We start from the raw sequence: 15,332 nt of genomic DNA on the forward strand, positions 1-15,332 counted from the left end.
TGAGAGGTGGCTCGGTCCATAAAGCAACTGCTATGCAAGTGTAAGGACCTAAAATCAGATCCCCACAAAAGCTGGACTTGGGGCAAATGTTTAAATCTGGGCTCTGGGTGGGCAAAGACAGGTGGATCCCTAAAGCTCATAGGCTAGTTAACTAAACAGTCTGTGTGCTCTAGGTTCAACGAGAGATCCTGTGTCAAAGACTAAGGGAGGGAAACATTAAGGAAGACCTGAAATAATATCTGGTCTCTATGTGAAAGCACACACGGGTATGTGTACTCTAACACACCTGCCCACACTCATGTGAACATATGCCCCTACGAAAAAACATAACAATATTTTAAACTTATTTTGGGCCTGGGCATCATTGACACATAGTAGGCAGAGGCCTCAGACTGTTCAAGGCCAACTCTGTCTACACAGTCCCTTCCGCAAAAAGAAGTTTCACTTCCTAAGGAATATAGTAGCTTAGCTTGCATTTCTTCAAATGGTTCAATTGGGCATAGAAATTGCGTTTTATATTTCTCTTGAGACTTTCAAACACTTATTTGTTTTTGTGTGAGTATACCTGTGTGCTCATGTGGAAGTCAGGAGACAACTTGCAGGACTCAGTACTCCTTACATGGGTTTCCAGGATCTGACTCTGGGCCTCAGGCTTGGCAGCAAGTGCCCTTCCCTGCATAGCCATCGCAGCAGATCCATAACCTCTTGTTTTTATTGGTTAGAAAAGGATCTTGGTCCACCAAAACTTAAAACATTAGCCCTTTATCTGGCATATCTTGTAAATATTTTTCCTAGGTTTGCACCATGTTCTCTTGATAGGTGAGAAGGATTGTTAGGGGCTGGGAAGAAAGTTGAAGGGAGGAAGTTGGAGAGGGGAGTGTGAGAGAGGGGGCATCGCCTTCTAGTCACTCGCCTTGAGGGACTAATTGAAGATCAACTTCGATGCACCGGAAAATAAACTTTTTGCTTTTGCATCAAAGAGGGGGAGAGGGCAGGAGATGGACATGGTCAAAGCATGATACATTCATGTGTGGAAATATCCCAGTGAAGCTCTCTAATTTGTATATTTATATGTCAAATACTTTAAAGGAGTGTGCATACATGTGAGCTGAGGTGGTTTGGTGTTCTTAAATGTCAAACTTGTGAAGAATCTTCATGACAAAAAGCACCGATTGATGTGAATTTATTCCTGACTCTGAGAAGCTGCAAGGAAGAAACTTCACGGAGTTTGAGATGGATGGGCAAGCTGAAGAATCTTCTAGCTGTGGAAGCTGACCGACCCCACACAGATCTGACTTGGCCAAGTATGTTTACTGATGGCATGTGTCGGTTTGAAAACTAGGCGACTAGCCATGAACTCCTCTCAGGCTTCTATCTAATAACCTCGGTGGGTTGGTGTAAAGGCTGAAAAGGCCTTGGGCTGTGATGGCCACGCAAGAACTGACGTCAAGTCCGCGTGACGTCATCTGAGCTAAGGCGATGGCCGCTTAGGGGCCTCTGGAGGGTAGGAGACGTCACGAGGCGTGGAGGTGACCAGCTTCGGGATCCGCTGCTGGTCTCTGGCTCCCGCGGCCTCGAGATCCTAGGCTCAGGAGCCTTCTAGACCCTTCGCCTTCGCCACGCCCTCTGCGAGCCTCTGGAGCTACCCGCCGCCAGCTAGCTCACCCGCCCCGCCGCGGGCACGCGCACGCACGCAGCCGCGCACGCGCGTCCCCTCGGAACCCGGAAGTGCGAGCGGAGCCACGTGGGTGGAGCTGGCGCGCAGGTCGCATGGGGGAGTCTATCCCACTAGCCGCCCCGGTGCCGGTGGAACAGGCGGTGCTGGAGACGTTCTTCTCTCACCTGGGTATCTTCTCTTACGACAAGGCCAAGGACAATGTGGAGAAGGAACGAGAGGCCAACAAGAGCGCGGGGGGCAGCTGGCTGTCCCTGCTGGCGGCCTTGGCGCACCTGGCCGCGGCCGAGAAGGTCTATCACAGCCTCACCTACCTGGGGCAGAAACTAGGTACCTCCGCCCCGCCCCTGTCCCTGAGGAGGAAGGAGAGGGTGTGCACTCCCCGGTCTGCCTTGGTCTGGGTGCCCTGTCACTCTCGGCGGCCGGCTCCACTCTGCCCAGGTCTCCTCCCACCGGTCCCCCTCCTTCCCTAGTCTGCCGCAAGCCCCGCCCACCGGCCTTTGCCATCGCTGCCTAGGTGGAATGGGCGGATGCCTTTTGCAGGGCATGCTCCAAACCCCGTGGGTTTACGATTTTGCACCGTGCATGGATTGGTTTCATAATTGACAAGTTAACTAAGTTCTATGTCCCCGTTCCAATTCACTAGTTAGATCTCACAGCGGCCTGAGGAGCAAAACCATGCGGTGGAACCTAGGTGTGTTAATAAATAATTTCATCTGGCTTCTTATACAGAGGGGAGTCCGATGCCCTCTTCAGTCCTTCAGAGCATGTTAAGTGAATGAAGGAATGAGTGGATCCTGGGGCAGGAAAGGCAAAACCTTAACTGGAGAAGAGTTAAGGGAGGGGATGGTAAACACCGCTAGCCCTCATGTAAATTTTAACCCTGAAAATAAGATGCAGAAACTCTTAACTGATCATCACTACGAGAACCATCCGTTTTTAGTTGATAAGTAATGCATAAAAGTCAAGGGCTATTGCATTCAAAGCGTTACTTTTAATAATAATGGCAAGTGAGAGCGGACTACCAGAGAATTGGGGTGGGTAGTCCAATACTTTGTTTTCTTCTTGACCCTTTAGTTGTTGAAAGTTTGAGGGCCTTTCATGAATGAAGGATTCACGTCTCTGGCATAAAAGAGAGCATACATTACATATAGAGTTGATCACCTTCTGTTGCAGTTAGCTTAATGAATACTGAGCGTTTGGTAAACACTCCAGGGTAAGGGCTTTCTGAGATCATAAGGTCTGTAGCTTCTCAAATAATTGCTACTTAGTTATTGGTAAAAAGTGGTCAGAGGTTTCACTCTTGGTATATTTTTCTCTCTACAGTGTTACTGCAGCACAAATGTGCATTTGCTATTACAGTGCTGCAATCCTATTTTCTACAGTGTAGTGAACTGGGTATGCATTTATGGGAGGTGGTAGGTCTCAAAACTGAACGCCTGTCTTGAGTTATCAGATTGAGTGTATACATAGCCTTTATTCAAAGCATGTACATATATTATAATTTATATGATGCATATTCATGTATGTCTGTGATGTGTGTGTGTGTGTGTGTGTGTGTGTGTGTGTATGAAAATTGGCTATGTTCTAGCTGTAATATTGACAGTGGATAATATTCTGGTAGTTTAGAATGGTTTGGGCTTCCTGCCTATGAAAAGTGATGATTGACCCAAATGCCATAATTCTTAACTTTTTTCGTTGTTTGAGATCATCCATAGGGATTTGATAAAAGCTGTAGCGTTAACTTCTCTACCCACCCCTGATATATATGTACATATTATTGTATATATAACCAGATGTAGAGAATGAGGAAGGTCAATTGGGTTTCCTAAAGGATATTTGTGAATTCCAGTGGTAAATAAATACATAAATACATAAATCTGCACTGAGTTTGAATTGTATGCACCAGGATTTTGTATAAAAAGAACTGGCCACCAAGTTTACAAACATGTAGAAGTCCTTTACTGACTCTGACTTGGCCTCTGTGAAGCAGCCCTTGTGTAAATAAAGTGCCGAGTTCTGCTTGAACCTCAGGTGTCTCATAGGTGAGCCTATGTATCAGTTCATACTGGAAAACATGACTCAGGGCTCCAGGGCTGATCTCCCTCCTGAGGAAATGTTCTAAAAAAGACACGTTTTAGTGCTTTGTAACATAAATGCTCGGGTAATAGTATAGGTGAGTTCCAGAATTTAAAATTTAACGTCTTTGTGCTTGTATATTGGTACATATGATTACCAGAGAATGAAAAAAAATTGTTATTTAAAGCACTACCATGTTTTTTGGAATTCATGTGGTATTCTTTGTGAAGCAAAATGAAACAATTACGCATACTCTTTAAATCTTTTTGAAGCATTGCTTGGGCATGGTGGTACATGCCTTCAGTCTGCCCGCTCAGGAGCCAGAGGCAGGTGTGAGTTTGAGGCCAATCTGGTCTACATAGCAAGCTCTAAGCCAGCTGGGGTTGCATGGTGAGACAAGGGAACATGGTTGGAGATGTCTGTAGAGGTTTTTTGAAGTTATAATTGACAAAAATTGTATGTACTTGGAATATCCAACTTGATGTTTCTCTCTGCATTATGAAATGACCACCAGGAGCAAGGGAATTGATGACTCCCACCACCTCACTCTTTCCGCAGTGAGAACACTTAAGGCCTACAGGCTTAGCACATTTCAAGTGAGTCTAAACTGTCGTGGTACAATGAGCTTGAAATCTCCAATGCTCCTGAGGCCGGAGCAGGAGGATGGGGAGTTATTAGGTCAGTCTGTGTTACAAAGTGAGACCTTGTCTCAAAAGAAAAAAAAAAGTCTTTTGACCTCTGTCTGAGGCAGTAGCAGCTGGTCTTGATTAAAAATGCAAGCACAGGCTTTCAAACAAAGGACAGACCTGACAGGGTCGATCTGTCAGTGTCCTGGCTCTGTCCCTGAAACACTGGGTGTGACTTTTATCTTGGCCCCTTCTTTGTGCTTTGAGGGCAGAAAAACCACCAGTTTAGGGAAAGACTGCAGTTAAACCGTGCTGAGTGGCAGCAGTGTGGGATCTGAGACTGTCATACCTGTCTGCCCTTTGATTCATTACAGGGACACTTCCCCACCTCCTGATTGATAAACCTTGGCATACTTGGAGTGACTTAGGAATGGATGTTTAAAAGTTATTACAAAGAAGTCGTATGTTAAAATGCTTAAGATGCTTAACATGTTCTTTATGCTTGAAATTTTATGAGGTAAAAGGTGGAAACTTTGGAGAAATAACAGTCACTGATAACTAGAACATTCTGGGAAAAAAATCCAAAACATCATAATTTGTAAATTGAAAATACTGGAAAAGAAAATAAGATGGGCGTTTCTGATGGCTTCCTAGGATGAAGGAAGACCGATCCTCATTGGGTACTAGAAGCGGGGCACTGTCTCGTTGGGTACTAGAAGGCAGGGTAGTCAAGAGATAGGGTGTTTTGCTGAAAGCTCTGAGAAAAGAGACAGAATTAAAAGTGAGGCATTGGTGATCTTTCTTCTATGTATTAGTTTCATCTACTGGTGATAGGTATTGATTGATAAACTTTTAAAGGTATCATTTGAATTTTGTTGTATTTCTGTTCGCTTGTGATCTGATGAAGTCAGACATTACTTTTTTCAATGCAGAGTTCAAGTTTCTGCCCTGGCCACACCCCTTTTTAACAGTGGAAGCCAGTAAACAATGCGGTCCCCCATCCTTCCTTCCACTGAAGCATTCTGAGCTTAACAGAAAATCTCCAAGGTCTTTGTACATTTGTAGAAATCACCGTTGTAAGCACTCATTTCTTTTCGTTGTGCTAAAGCCTTGCATCAGGCTCTTTGATTCGAGACCCAATGCTTAGGAAAATATCCTTGAAACTGACTGTGATTAGAAATGTCATGCTCAGCTTCAAGACTAGTGATTACCCATCCGTTTGGTCCTTGTGACTGTTGTCAAGGATGTAATTGCTCTGATTCTTTTGCAGAGTGTTTTTTTGTTTTTGTTTTGTTTCATTTTGTTTTGTGTTGGAGCAACAGGTATTTATAATTCGTTCTTGGTCTTAATAATTCACAGTGTGGTGTGCTTGTATTGTCAACCCTGTGAAGAGCACTGCACACACACCCCTCCCCTGAGACCCCATTCTCATTTCCTGGCAAGGCCTGAAGATAAGATTCAAGGGTGATGCCTCTCTGAAGAAGAAACAAAGTACCTGGGCTGCCAGGCCTAACTGAAGTGCTATAATCCACGGGTTCTCTGTTTTAAAAAGGAGAGGTTTTTTTTTCCCCTTAGATCCAAGTTTTATGTTATATGTAAAGTAACTTTTATTCACCTGTTGTAGTTGTCATCTCTGAGGATTATTCACTTTGTCTGTCTGCTAACCTAGGCCTAGCCCTGGAAGCTTCTGGCCTTCCCACAATCTTATCCAGGCCTAGAATGTTTTCAGCCTCTGAGTCTCACTGCTGAATCAGCTCACCCTTTCTAGCTCTTTCTGAACTCTGGCTGGCTGGTCAACTTAGCTGTCCTGGCTCCAACTCCTCCCCAAGGTGACTGATTCAGTCTGGCTTCTCTATCAGCCTCTGCCATTTCACTTTGCTTGGTCTCAGACTAACTCTGGCAATCTGTTCTGGCTCCTCCTCACTCTCTGGCTCGTTCTGGCTTCACCTGGGTCTGACTTGTTCTCTCTGTAACCTATCTCTGTACAACTGTCCCAGTAAACTGCCTCCTACCTCCTTTCTCTGTGCTGCTCTGTAAAACTCTCTTGGTAAAACTGCTTCCTCTCCCTTTTTTCTTTCTCTCTGCCCTGCTCCTTCAGTCGCTCCCCTTTCCTCTCTCTTCTTGTGAAAGATGAGCATATCCTGTTCTGACAAATCCTTCTCTCATTCATCACTTTGTCTGCCACTCAATTAGACATCACTTTCAAACATGGCTGCTACCTTCTACAAAGTACCTTTACCTTCATTGTTTAGGATTAAAGGCATGTACTGAGGGCATGTCTGTATTCCAGCCAGAGGATTTAAAGGTGTATACTAAGGGCTAAGCCACACCATGACACAGTCTTGGGGTTCACAGTGCGATCAAGTATCCCGGAACAGTTATATGCTAGGGTAATGATGTTCTAAAGTAATTTTGAATGTGGAGTTGGGGGAAATTGAAACGTGAGTAAGAGAACCCCAGGTCCATCGCTACATGGATGACTTTGTGGCCAGTGCTCATTTGACTTGTTCCTCGGAGCACATGGCAGCCAGGAGCTCGGTGGACTCCACGGGCTCTAGTTTTTTTCAAGTGGGTGTTGGGAGGCGCCAGGTCCTTTTGGCTCCTCCTCCTTACCTGTCATCTGCTTATGCCATCTGCTTCCCAGGGGGACAGTCCTTCTTCAGCAGGAAAGACTCCGTTCGCACCATCTACACGTCCCTACATAACGAACTGAAGAAGGTGGTGGCCGGCCGAGGCGCCCCGGGTGGAACGGCTCCTCACGTGGAGGAGCTTCTCCCCCACCTGTCAGAGCAGCTCTGTTTCTTTGTTCAGGCCCGGATGGAGATCGCAGACTTCTACGAGAAGATGTACGCCCTCAGCACCCAGAAGTTCATCAACACTGAAGAGCTGGTCAGCACCCTGGACACCATCCTCAAGAAGTACAGCTCTAGGTGAGTGCACAGGAGAGCACAACGGCCTGCCAGCCACACGGGCTCTTGTTTTCCCTCACTCTTAGGAAGCTCTCCCCAGACAGCAGGCGTACGCTTGGCTCTTTGGGTTTAGTTGATGGTGCTGGATGGATGCTTCCAAAAGTCATCAGGAAAAGCATAATTCACACAATAGAACAGTTGCACAGGGCCCGGGGAGATGGCTCAGTGGATAAGAGCGTCTGCTCTGCAAGCACGAAGCCCTGACTCTGTAGCCATGTAGGCTGGGTGCCACTTGTGTGCCTGTAACACCAGCACTAAGTAAAGATGTCGTAGACAGGAAGACGGTTGATGATCAGCAAGAGATCCCGTGTCCACTGAACAGGGCCGAGAGAGATATAAGCAGGGTGCCTGATGTCATCCCCTGGCCCCTGCACCAAGGCACACGCACCTGCGTGCACACATACAGCTGTATAGAGAGCAGTGTGACCAACCAGCCAGTAGCCTAATAAATGCTCTCTTCAGAGAGACAACCTGGGAGTTACTGCTGTTACTCTCGTGTGGCTGCAAATGTGTATCGGAATTCTTTGTTTTCGACATTTAGTGAAGGCATGTGTCTGTAAGTCAGGAGGACAAACTTAAGTGCTTTGGAATACCTAAGAAATTATTGAGAGGTCAGTTTTAACTTCAAAGGTGTTGTTCAACTGGAGAATTGCTGTTATTTGAAACAACCTACTCCTTACAAAGAGACAGAGCTCTTTGCGATGTGCTGCACACGGCCTAACCCTGGAAACAATCCCTAAAGAGTTGTAGAAGCACTCTTGCTCCTCCTTCCTCTTGCCCCTTTGTCCCTTCTCCCCCCTCTCCCCTCCCCTCTTCTCTCTACATGCTCATGGCCGGCCTCTACTCTACTCCTCTACTCCTTCTCTACTCTTCTCTGCTCTCTCTCACTTTCTGTGCCCTAGTACCCTCTTAACTCCCTTTCCCATGCCCTGAATAAACTCTATTCTATACTTAAAAAAAAAAATAGTTGTAGGAACGTAAGAACAACTTAACCAGAGTGAAGGGCTAAGTTTTATTTTGGCTTCCTTGGAGCCTAACACAGTAGATACTACTTGGATTAGAAGGATCTCCTTTGAAATATATCATGTTTGGATGTTTTGCCTGTATGTATGTATGTATGTATGTATGTATGTATGTATGTGTGTATGTATGTATATCACATGCATGCCTGATAGCTGTAGAGGCCAAAAGGACTAGAATTATGGAAAGTTGTGAACCACCATATGAGTGCTGGGTATTGAACCTGCATCTTCTCACAGAGAAACCAGTGCTTTTAACCTCTGAGCCACCTCTCTGAAACTAATTGCAGAGGCTAGAGAGATGGCTCAGCAGTTAAAAGTATATACTGCTCTTGTGGAGGACCTGAGCTCAGGTCTCAGCACCCAGTGTCATGTCTTGTCTTTATCTGAGGCTAATTACTGTAGTACCAGGTTCTGGAATGGGTAGTTCACAACCACCTGTCTTAGTGTCCATTGCTGTGAGGAGACACCATGACCACAGCGACTCTAATAAAGGAGAACACTTCACTGGGGTCGGCTTACAGTTTCAGAGGTTCAGTCCATTATCGTCATGGCGGGAAGCGTGGCAGCATGCAGGCAGACATGGTGCTGGAGAAGGACCTGAGAGTTCTACATCTGAATTGGCAGGCAGCAGGGAGAGAGACTGACACTGGGCCTGGCTTGGACTTCCACAACCCCATAGCCTATCCTCCCTCTCTCAGAGACACACTGCTTCCAAAAAGGCCACGCCCACTTCAACAAAGCCCCACATCAAATAAAGCAATACCCCCGGGGTCGGCCTATCAGGGCCATTTTCATTTAAACCAGCACAGTCTGTAACTCAGCTCTAAGGGATCTGATACCTCTTGCCTCTGTGCTCCCATACTCATGCCGTGCAGTCCCCAAACCCCATACTTAAAGTAAATCTTGGAAAGAAAAGAAAAACTGCAAGCAGAGTGTGGTCAGTCTCGTTACCATTGGACCAGCAATTGCAGTCCTATGTCCTGAAAAACCGACATGGCAGCTGGACAGTTCCTTGGTCTACTGAAACACTGAGCCAACTGCTTAGCGGGCGGGCTTTGTAGTACATTTACAAACATAAATTAATACCAATAAGGCTGTTAAAAAGCAAGGAGGGAGAAATGGCTTAGAACCCACACCCTGGCTTGTGCCCATCTGTAACTGCAGCTCCAGAGGATCCGATGACCATTCTGACCTCTGTGGGCTCCTGGATACACACAGTGCACAAACCCACTCAAGTACACACACAGGCATACAAGCAAGCAAGTAAACAGACTGCAGTGAACACACATGTCCTCTGTCCAACCTCACGTCATGTTAACATTTGCCATGCTGGCCCTTCTCTCTCGGTGTGGATAGCTTTGTCTGTCTCTGGAAGTAAGATACTTCCTCTGCCCGGTCCTCGCTTTCCTGCTTGCCTGTCCCCTTTCTTTCTCCCCCTCCCCCCATGCTTTCCTCTTTTCTTTAGAACCAATGTTCTCCACAAGTTGTTGGCAGTGTCCTGTCTCAGACATGTCCAGGTTTACTGGTAACTGTGACTTAGTGTGTATATGTGGATCTCAGCCACTGAACCGACCTGAACACAAGTTGAGCTGTGATGTACCAGAGGAGGGGAAGCCAGGAAATGATGTCATAAAGCTAATGTCTGTGTTATGCAGACTGACATTATGAATGCTTAGCTTTTCTTGAGGTCCAAAAATAGCTTCCTCATTCCATGCATCTTAATAAGTGTTGAACATTATTTCTTTATAATGTTACGAAGCATTTGTTCAGACTTTCTGAAGGTTTGTTCTGAGAATTATGTCCTTTGAAGCAGAGTATTGGCTGTAAGTGGTGATCTCCAGTGACAAGCATCAGGACAATCAGAGCTGGCTCCTACTTGTGATTTTTTAAAAATGATTTTTTGATGCTGCAAAAGTGATGAACATTCAGTAGAAACCGTGCTTGGAATTTTGGGCTTTGATTATTTCCCAGGTTTAGCCAAATCTAGACATTGGGCCACCTCAGCTGTCAGCCAGCCTAGCTGTTGTGAGGCGAGGCAGCCGACACCACTAGTGCACTGCCGGCACGGTTGGTAGGCTAGGGGCATGAAGTGCCTTTAGACTTGTGATATTTTAAAGTTAGCATGGGTCACGTGTCCAGGAGCATCTGCAGGAGGGTTTCTGCCACCATTATTCTGTTAGCTTAAGCTGTCAGCTCGCCACAGCCCAGAGTCATCTGAGGGGCTGTGAATTGGGGGGTCGTCTAGATCAGTCTGGCATGTGGACATGTCATCATAACTGCTGACAGATATGGGAGGCCCATCCTACTGTGGGCATGCCTAAGAAAGCCATCTGAGGAGCTGGAGAGGTGGCTCAGCTGTTAAGAGCACTGACTGCTATTGCAGAGGACCTGGGTCCAGTTCCCAGCACCCACATGATGATGCACAGCTCTAACTCCAATTCCCGGGGACCCAGCACTGTCCTCTGACCTCTACAGACATAGAGCATGCAAGTGGTGCACACAAATGCAGACAAAACACTCAGATGCATAACATTTAATAAATAAATTGAAAAAAAAAAACCAAACATACAAAAAAACAAGAGTGGCTAGTGCTGGGGGGGGTCTACCCTAGTTTGGGGGCAGAGTTCTCTAAGACAGTGACTCTGCAGAGGAGACGGAAGAGTAAGAGAGGAGCACTGGGGAGGAAGGGCCATGCTCTCGCCTGCCCAGTCTCCTCTGGAGAGACTAAGGTCCTCCTGCATCATCTTCCACCCCCCTCCTCTGAGATTATTTTGAAGTAGAACAGTGCTTACAGATGGCAGCTGCCAGTCTAAATTCATACATTTATCTCCTGAAAAGATAAGTGAGTATATCTCCAGTTACATTGTATATAGCAAGGGGTAAATTTACATATGTGTGCAGCACTTGCTCACAGTAAAAGTATCAGTGTAGAACATGGTCAAAACATTCTAGAACACTTTTTGTAAGGCAAGTGAAAGTAAAATTGTAGTACTCTCTTGACTTTGAAATAGTATGTTTTATTTATTTATTTTTAATGATACGTATATGTGGGGGGGAAGGCATGTGCATGTGCGTGCAGTAGCCCATGGAGGCCAGAAGAGGGTATCAGATCCGCTGGAGCTGGAGTTAGAGGTGGTTGTGAGGCAGCTGATGTGGATGCTGGGAACTGAGCCCTGAGCCGTCTCTCCAGTCCCTGAGATGGTGTAGGCTCATCATTTCACAGGAGCTGGAAACAGAGTGGGGGAGGGAGGGGGAAGGACAAAAACCAAAAACGAATGTGACTCAATTTGAGTAAGGATCAGAATACACAAGGTCTTAAATATATCTTTTGAGGATTTAAGGAAAGTGATTTTTAAAAAGTGTTAGATATTTTTGTGGCAAATGAATTTATGAATTTAGACTGTTAACTGCTAATTTTAGGTTTCATTATAAAATAGTGGGTTTTATTGTGCCGTCTTCTTACATAGGAGTCACTTTTCTTTACCCTCCCCCACTGGCCTCTCCTGGCCTGTGCCCTGCCTCCTGCTAGATGGCACCTTTATTGCATGTATCCACTGTGCTGTGCCCTGCCTCCCCTTGGTCATTTTATTTTTAATCATGGTTAACTACGAAGGGGGATTTGAAAGTGGAATTGTTAATAGTTGTCTGGTAAGTGCTGTGTCCCTTTATTAAATGCCTTTATCTCTTTAGCTTTGGGGTTGCAGTGTTTATAGCCATCTGTAAAATGGGTCGGTGAACACTAAAATAATTTATCTGTGGGCAACAGATGTCTTAGTATTTTTTATTATTTAGTCGGACACCGTGAAGAGAGGACCCCTGCTCTGATGAGAGCCACACACTTCTCAGAGGAAAATGAAGAATTACAGTCAGCGTAATTTCTCCTTAATTTTGGATAGAAGTTAGTTACTTTCATTAAAAGAAACCCCACAAAATTCAGGCTATTTTCCTAGGAGACTAAGATGAAATGCTCAAGATATACCATATTTAGATATATTCTAAAAATGAACCAGGCTCTGCCTTTCTGCCCCCGACACTGACTTGGCCCCTTAGCACTTGCCTGGCAGTGCATTTGGGAGTTTATGCTGTTGCTGCTTTGAAATTGTGAAGGTTTCTCAGTGTGAAGTGGCATTTCCATTGACTTCTGCCCATCCCTCCCTAGATTTCACCACCCCATCCTCAGCCCTCTGGAGAGCAGTTTCCAGCTGGAAGTGGGCGTGCTGAGTCATCTCCTCAAGGCCCAGGCTCAGATCTCCGAGTGGAAGTTCCTCCCTTCGCTGGTTACCTTGCACAATGCTCACACGAAGCTTCAGAGCTGGGGCCAGACCTTTGAGAAGCAGCGGGAGACCAAGAAACACCTGTTTGGGGGGCAGTCTCAGAAGGCTGTGCAGCCCCCACACCTTTTCCTTTGGCTGATGAAACTCAAAACCATGCTCTTGGCCAAGTTTAGCTTTTACTTCCATGAGGCGCTGAGCCGACAGACGACTGCTTCAGAAATGAAAGCACTGACTGCCAAGGCGAACCCGGACCTCTTTGGAAAGATCTCCAGTTTTATCAGGAAATATGACGCTGCCAATGTGTCCTTAATTTTTGACAACCGGGGCTCAGAGAGCTTTCAGGGTCATGGCTACCACCATCCACATTCCTACCGAGAGGCCCCCAAGGGAGTGGACCAGTACCCTGCCGTGGTGTCTCTGCCCAGTGACAGGCCTGTCATGCACTGGCCCAATGTTATCATGATCATGACAGACCGAGCATCTGACCTGAACAGCTTGGAGAAAGTGGTCCACTTCTATGATGACAAAGTCCAGAGCACCTACTTCCTGACCCGCCCGGAACCCCACTTCACCATCGTTGTCATTTTTGAGTCAAAGAAATCTGAGAGAGACTCCCACTTTATTTCCTTCCTCAACGAGCTCTCACTTGCCCTTAAGAACCCCAAAGTGTTCGCAAGTCTGAAGCCTGGCTCCAAAGGTTAGCAGGAGCTTGGCCAAGGCTTCCCAAGACTGGCTGCGTTGTTCTTAGCTGAGCAGTTTGTGGTTTGTATTTAGGTTAGCTCATGCTGCTTTCAGAGCTGAGCTAAAGATGGATCCTCCCTAATCATGTTGCACAGTTCATAAGCAATTAGGACCAAGGACGGAGTCTCCAAAGAGTAGTCTAGAAGAACCATGGTGACTGCTGCACCATGGCATAGCAAAGGAGTATCAACATTTCCTGATTTCCCTGTATTTCATGTCAATTGAATATTTATTGGCCTTTCATTTACCTTTCCAGATTTGCTTTTGTTACACTGTGCCCGATGCACTTCCTGTGCACTTCCCAGCATCCTCTCTGTGTGTGTGTCCCTGAGGAGCTGCAGGGAGAAGACACCAGATGGGATTGGTTGTAGTTTCCTCAGCGGTCGTACTAACTAGTTTTATAAGCTAATCTGATTAGTATTATAGTGTAATTAGAATCTTGGTGAGAAATTTCTATCAGGTGGGAGATGACCAATTGATACTGGTCCTTAAAGCAGTTTAACCAGCCACAGGTCCTTTCCTGGTGACCTTCAGCTCCGTCCCCATTAGTCTTCACCTTTAAAGGGTTTGGTAGTAGACTGTCCCAGGTCCACCCAAGCCATTGTGTTGGGTTGTCACCTGCTGGGGGTCACTTCTCTGCAGCACAGTTTATTTTTATAAAAATCAAAACGACGGACTTAATACTTTGTGCTTGCTACACAAATCAGTTCTGTTCCATGGTCATCAGGTGAGTCCTGCAGCACCTCTGGCTGTGGTTTCTTGCCTTCTGGAGATTAAGTTCAGAGTCAGTACTGGTCGAGTTTCTCAGCACAGGCTACCCTGTCCTTTCTCACTGTGTGTTCACAGGGAAGCAGACGGAAGGAAACCACCAAGAAGAACTGAGCTGCGACTGCTGGGTTTGTCCCTTGGAGCTTATGTAAACATTACGGTCAGATCAGTGCTTCCCTGGAGATTGTATGGAGCCATTGTCTGGCGGGGCGTCCACAGAGCCCCTCCAAGTGTGGTTGGTCTACCTGTGTAAGAGTCCGCCGACCAAGTTCCTGCACCTCCCCACTTTCACACAAACTTAAGCCAGTTGTCTTTAAACAGAGGGTAGTGATTTCTCTGCAGTTTCTCCAGGTTCTACACAAATATGAACAAATTTTATAATATTGACCTTGACATTAAAAAAATTGAAAACATTTGGAATTAAAAACCAAACCATTTTTCTTCTTTTTGTGTTTTGCTGAGAAACTGAAAAATAATCCTTGGTATGTGTTTTTGTGTTTTTCCTGACTAAAACCACCATTAGCCTTAATGATGTGGCTCCCAGGCACCTAAAAGAATATAGGCTTTGGTAGACCATGGAGGGATGTATATAAAACATATATAAGTGTTTATTACTTCAAATGGTCAAATATATACATATTTGAATTGTATATTTATTTTTAAACATATTTTGAGTAATCTAAGAGGTATTTACAAAAAAACAGGAAGCAGATGTGAATGTTAGGAAAATCTAAAGGCAACATAAACTCTTAAGTCCCTATGCACTGTCAGTATTTGGAGGAACCTCAAAGATTGGTACTGTCTCTTTAATTGTTTCCTAAGCTCCTCAATAAAGTTTTATATATATTACATATATATAATGTTTTCTCTGATCAAGCAAATTGTATTGTGTACATATGAATGTTTGTGGGGTTCTTCTCTAAGAGCCTCCTGAAATTGGAGGGCTGGGCTGTGGGGCCCCTGGTGTCCACCACAACACGTTGCACTTAGACTCAGGCGCAGGGGCTGGACAAGCAAGTATGCTGTAGCACACAGGGTAGGCAGTAGTCCCTCCCTCAACTACAGGTCATGCCACATTGGACTCCTCCTTACTTGGACAGAGACTTCTTAGGTTGGGGAGGGGGAGGCAGGCGGGGGGGGGGGCTCTCTCCAGCCCCGAGGGCTGGGCTCACTGCCTC

At 45.8% G+C, this 15,332-nt stretch overlaps 1 protein-coding gene across 3 annotated transcripts; it reads left to right on the plus strand.

Moving 5' to 3' along the window:
* The first annotated feature begins 1,742 nt into the window (after positions 1–1,742).
* Positions 1,743–15,014, plus strand: Kics2 (KICSTOR subunit 2). Of its 3 annotated transcripts, none has more exons than NM_001109287.2 (3): positions 1,743–2,005; positions 7,025–7,310; positions 12,531–15,009. In NM_001109287.2, exons 1-3 carry the CDS (start codon positions 1,771–1,773, stop codon positions 13,345–13,347), a joined length of 1,338 nt encoding a protein of 445 aa, NP_001102757.2. In that variant the 5' UTR covers positions 1,743–1,770; the 3' UTR covers positions 13,348–15,009. The 3 variants fall into 3 exon arrangements, with proteins under 3 accessions (NP_001102757.2, NP_001258202.1, XP_063120176.1); NM_001271273.1 differs by having other exon boundaries at positions 7,192–7,310; XM_063264106.1 differs by having other exon boundaries at positions 1,985–2,005; positions 7,192–7,310; positions 12,531–15,014.
* The last annotated feature ends 318 nt before the right edge of the window (positions 15,015–15,332 follow it).

The sequence above is a fragment of the Rattus norvegicus genome, chromosome 7 (genome assembly GCF_036323735.1).
Source record: "Rattus norvegicus strain BN/NHsdMcwi chromosome 7, GRCr8, whole genome shotgun sequence".
NCBI classification, from domain to species: Eukaryota; Metazoa; Chordata; class Mammalia; order Rodentia; family Muridae; genus Rattus; species Rattus norvegicus.

Bases quoted from the DNA above. Each gene is read 5' to 3' on its own strand.
- Kics2 (NM_001109287.2), top strand. From the start codon at position 1,771: ATGGGGGAGTCTATCCCACTAGCCGCCCCGGTGCCGGTGGAACAGGCG. The intron at 2,006-7,024 runs GTACCTCCGCCC...TCTGCTTCCCAG, and splicing joins CTACCTGGGGCAGAAACTAG to GGGGACAGTCCTTCTTCAGC. The intron at 7,311-12,530 runs GTGAGTGCACAG...ATCCCTCCCTAG, and splicing joins CTCAAGAAGTACAGCTCTAG to ATTTCACCACCCCATCCTCA.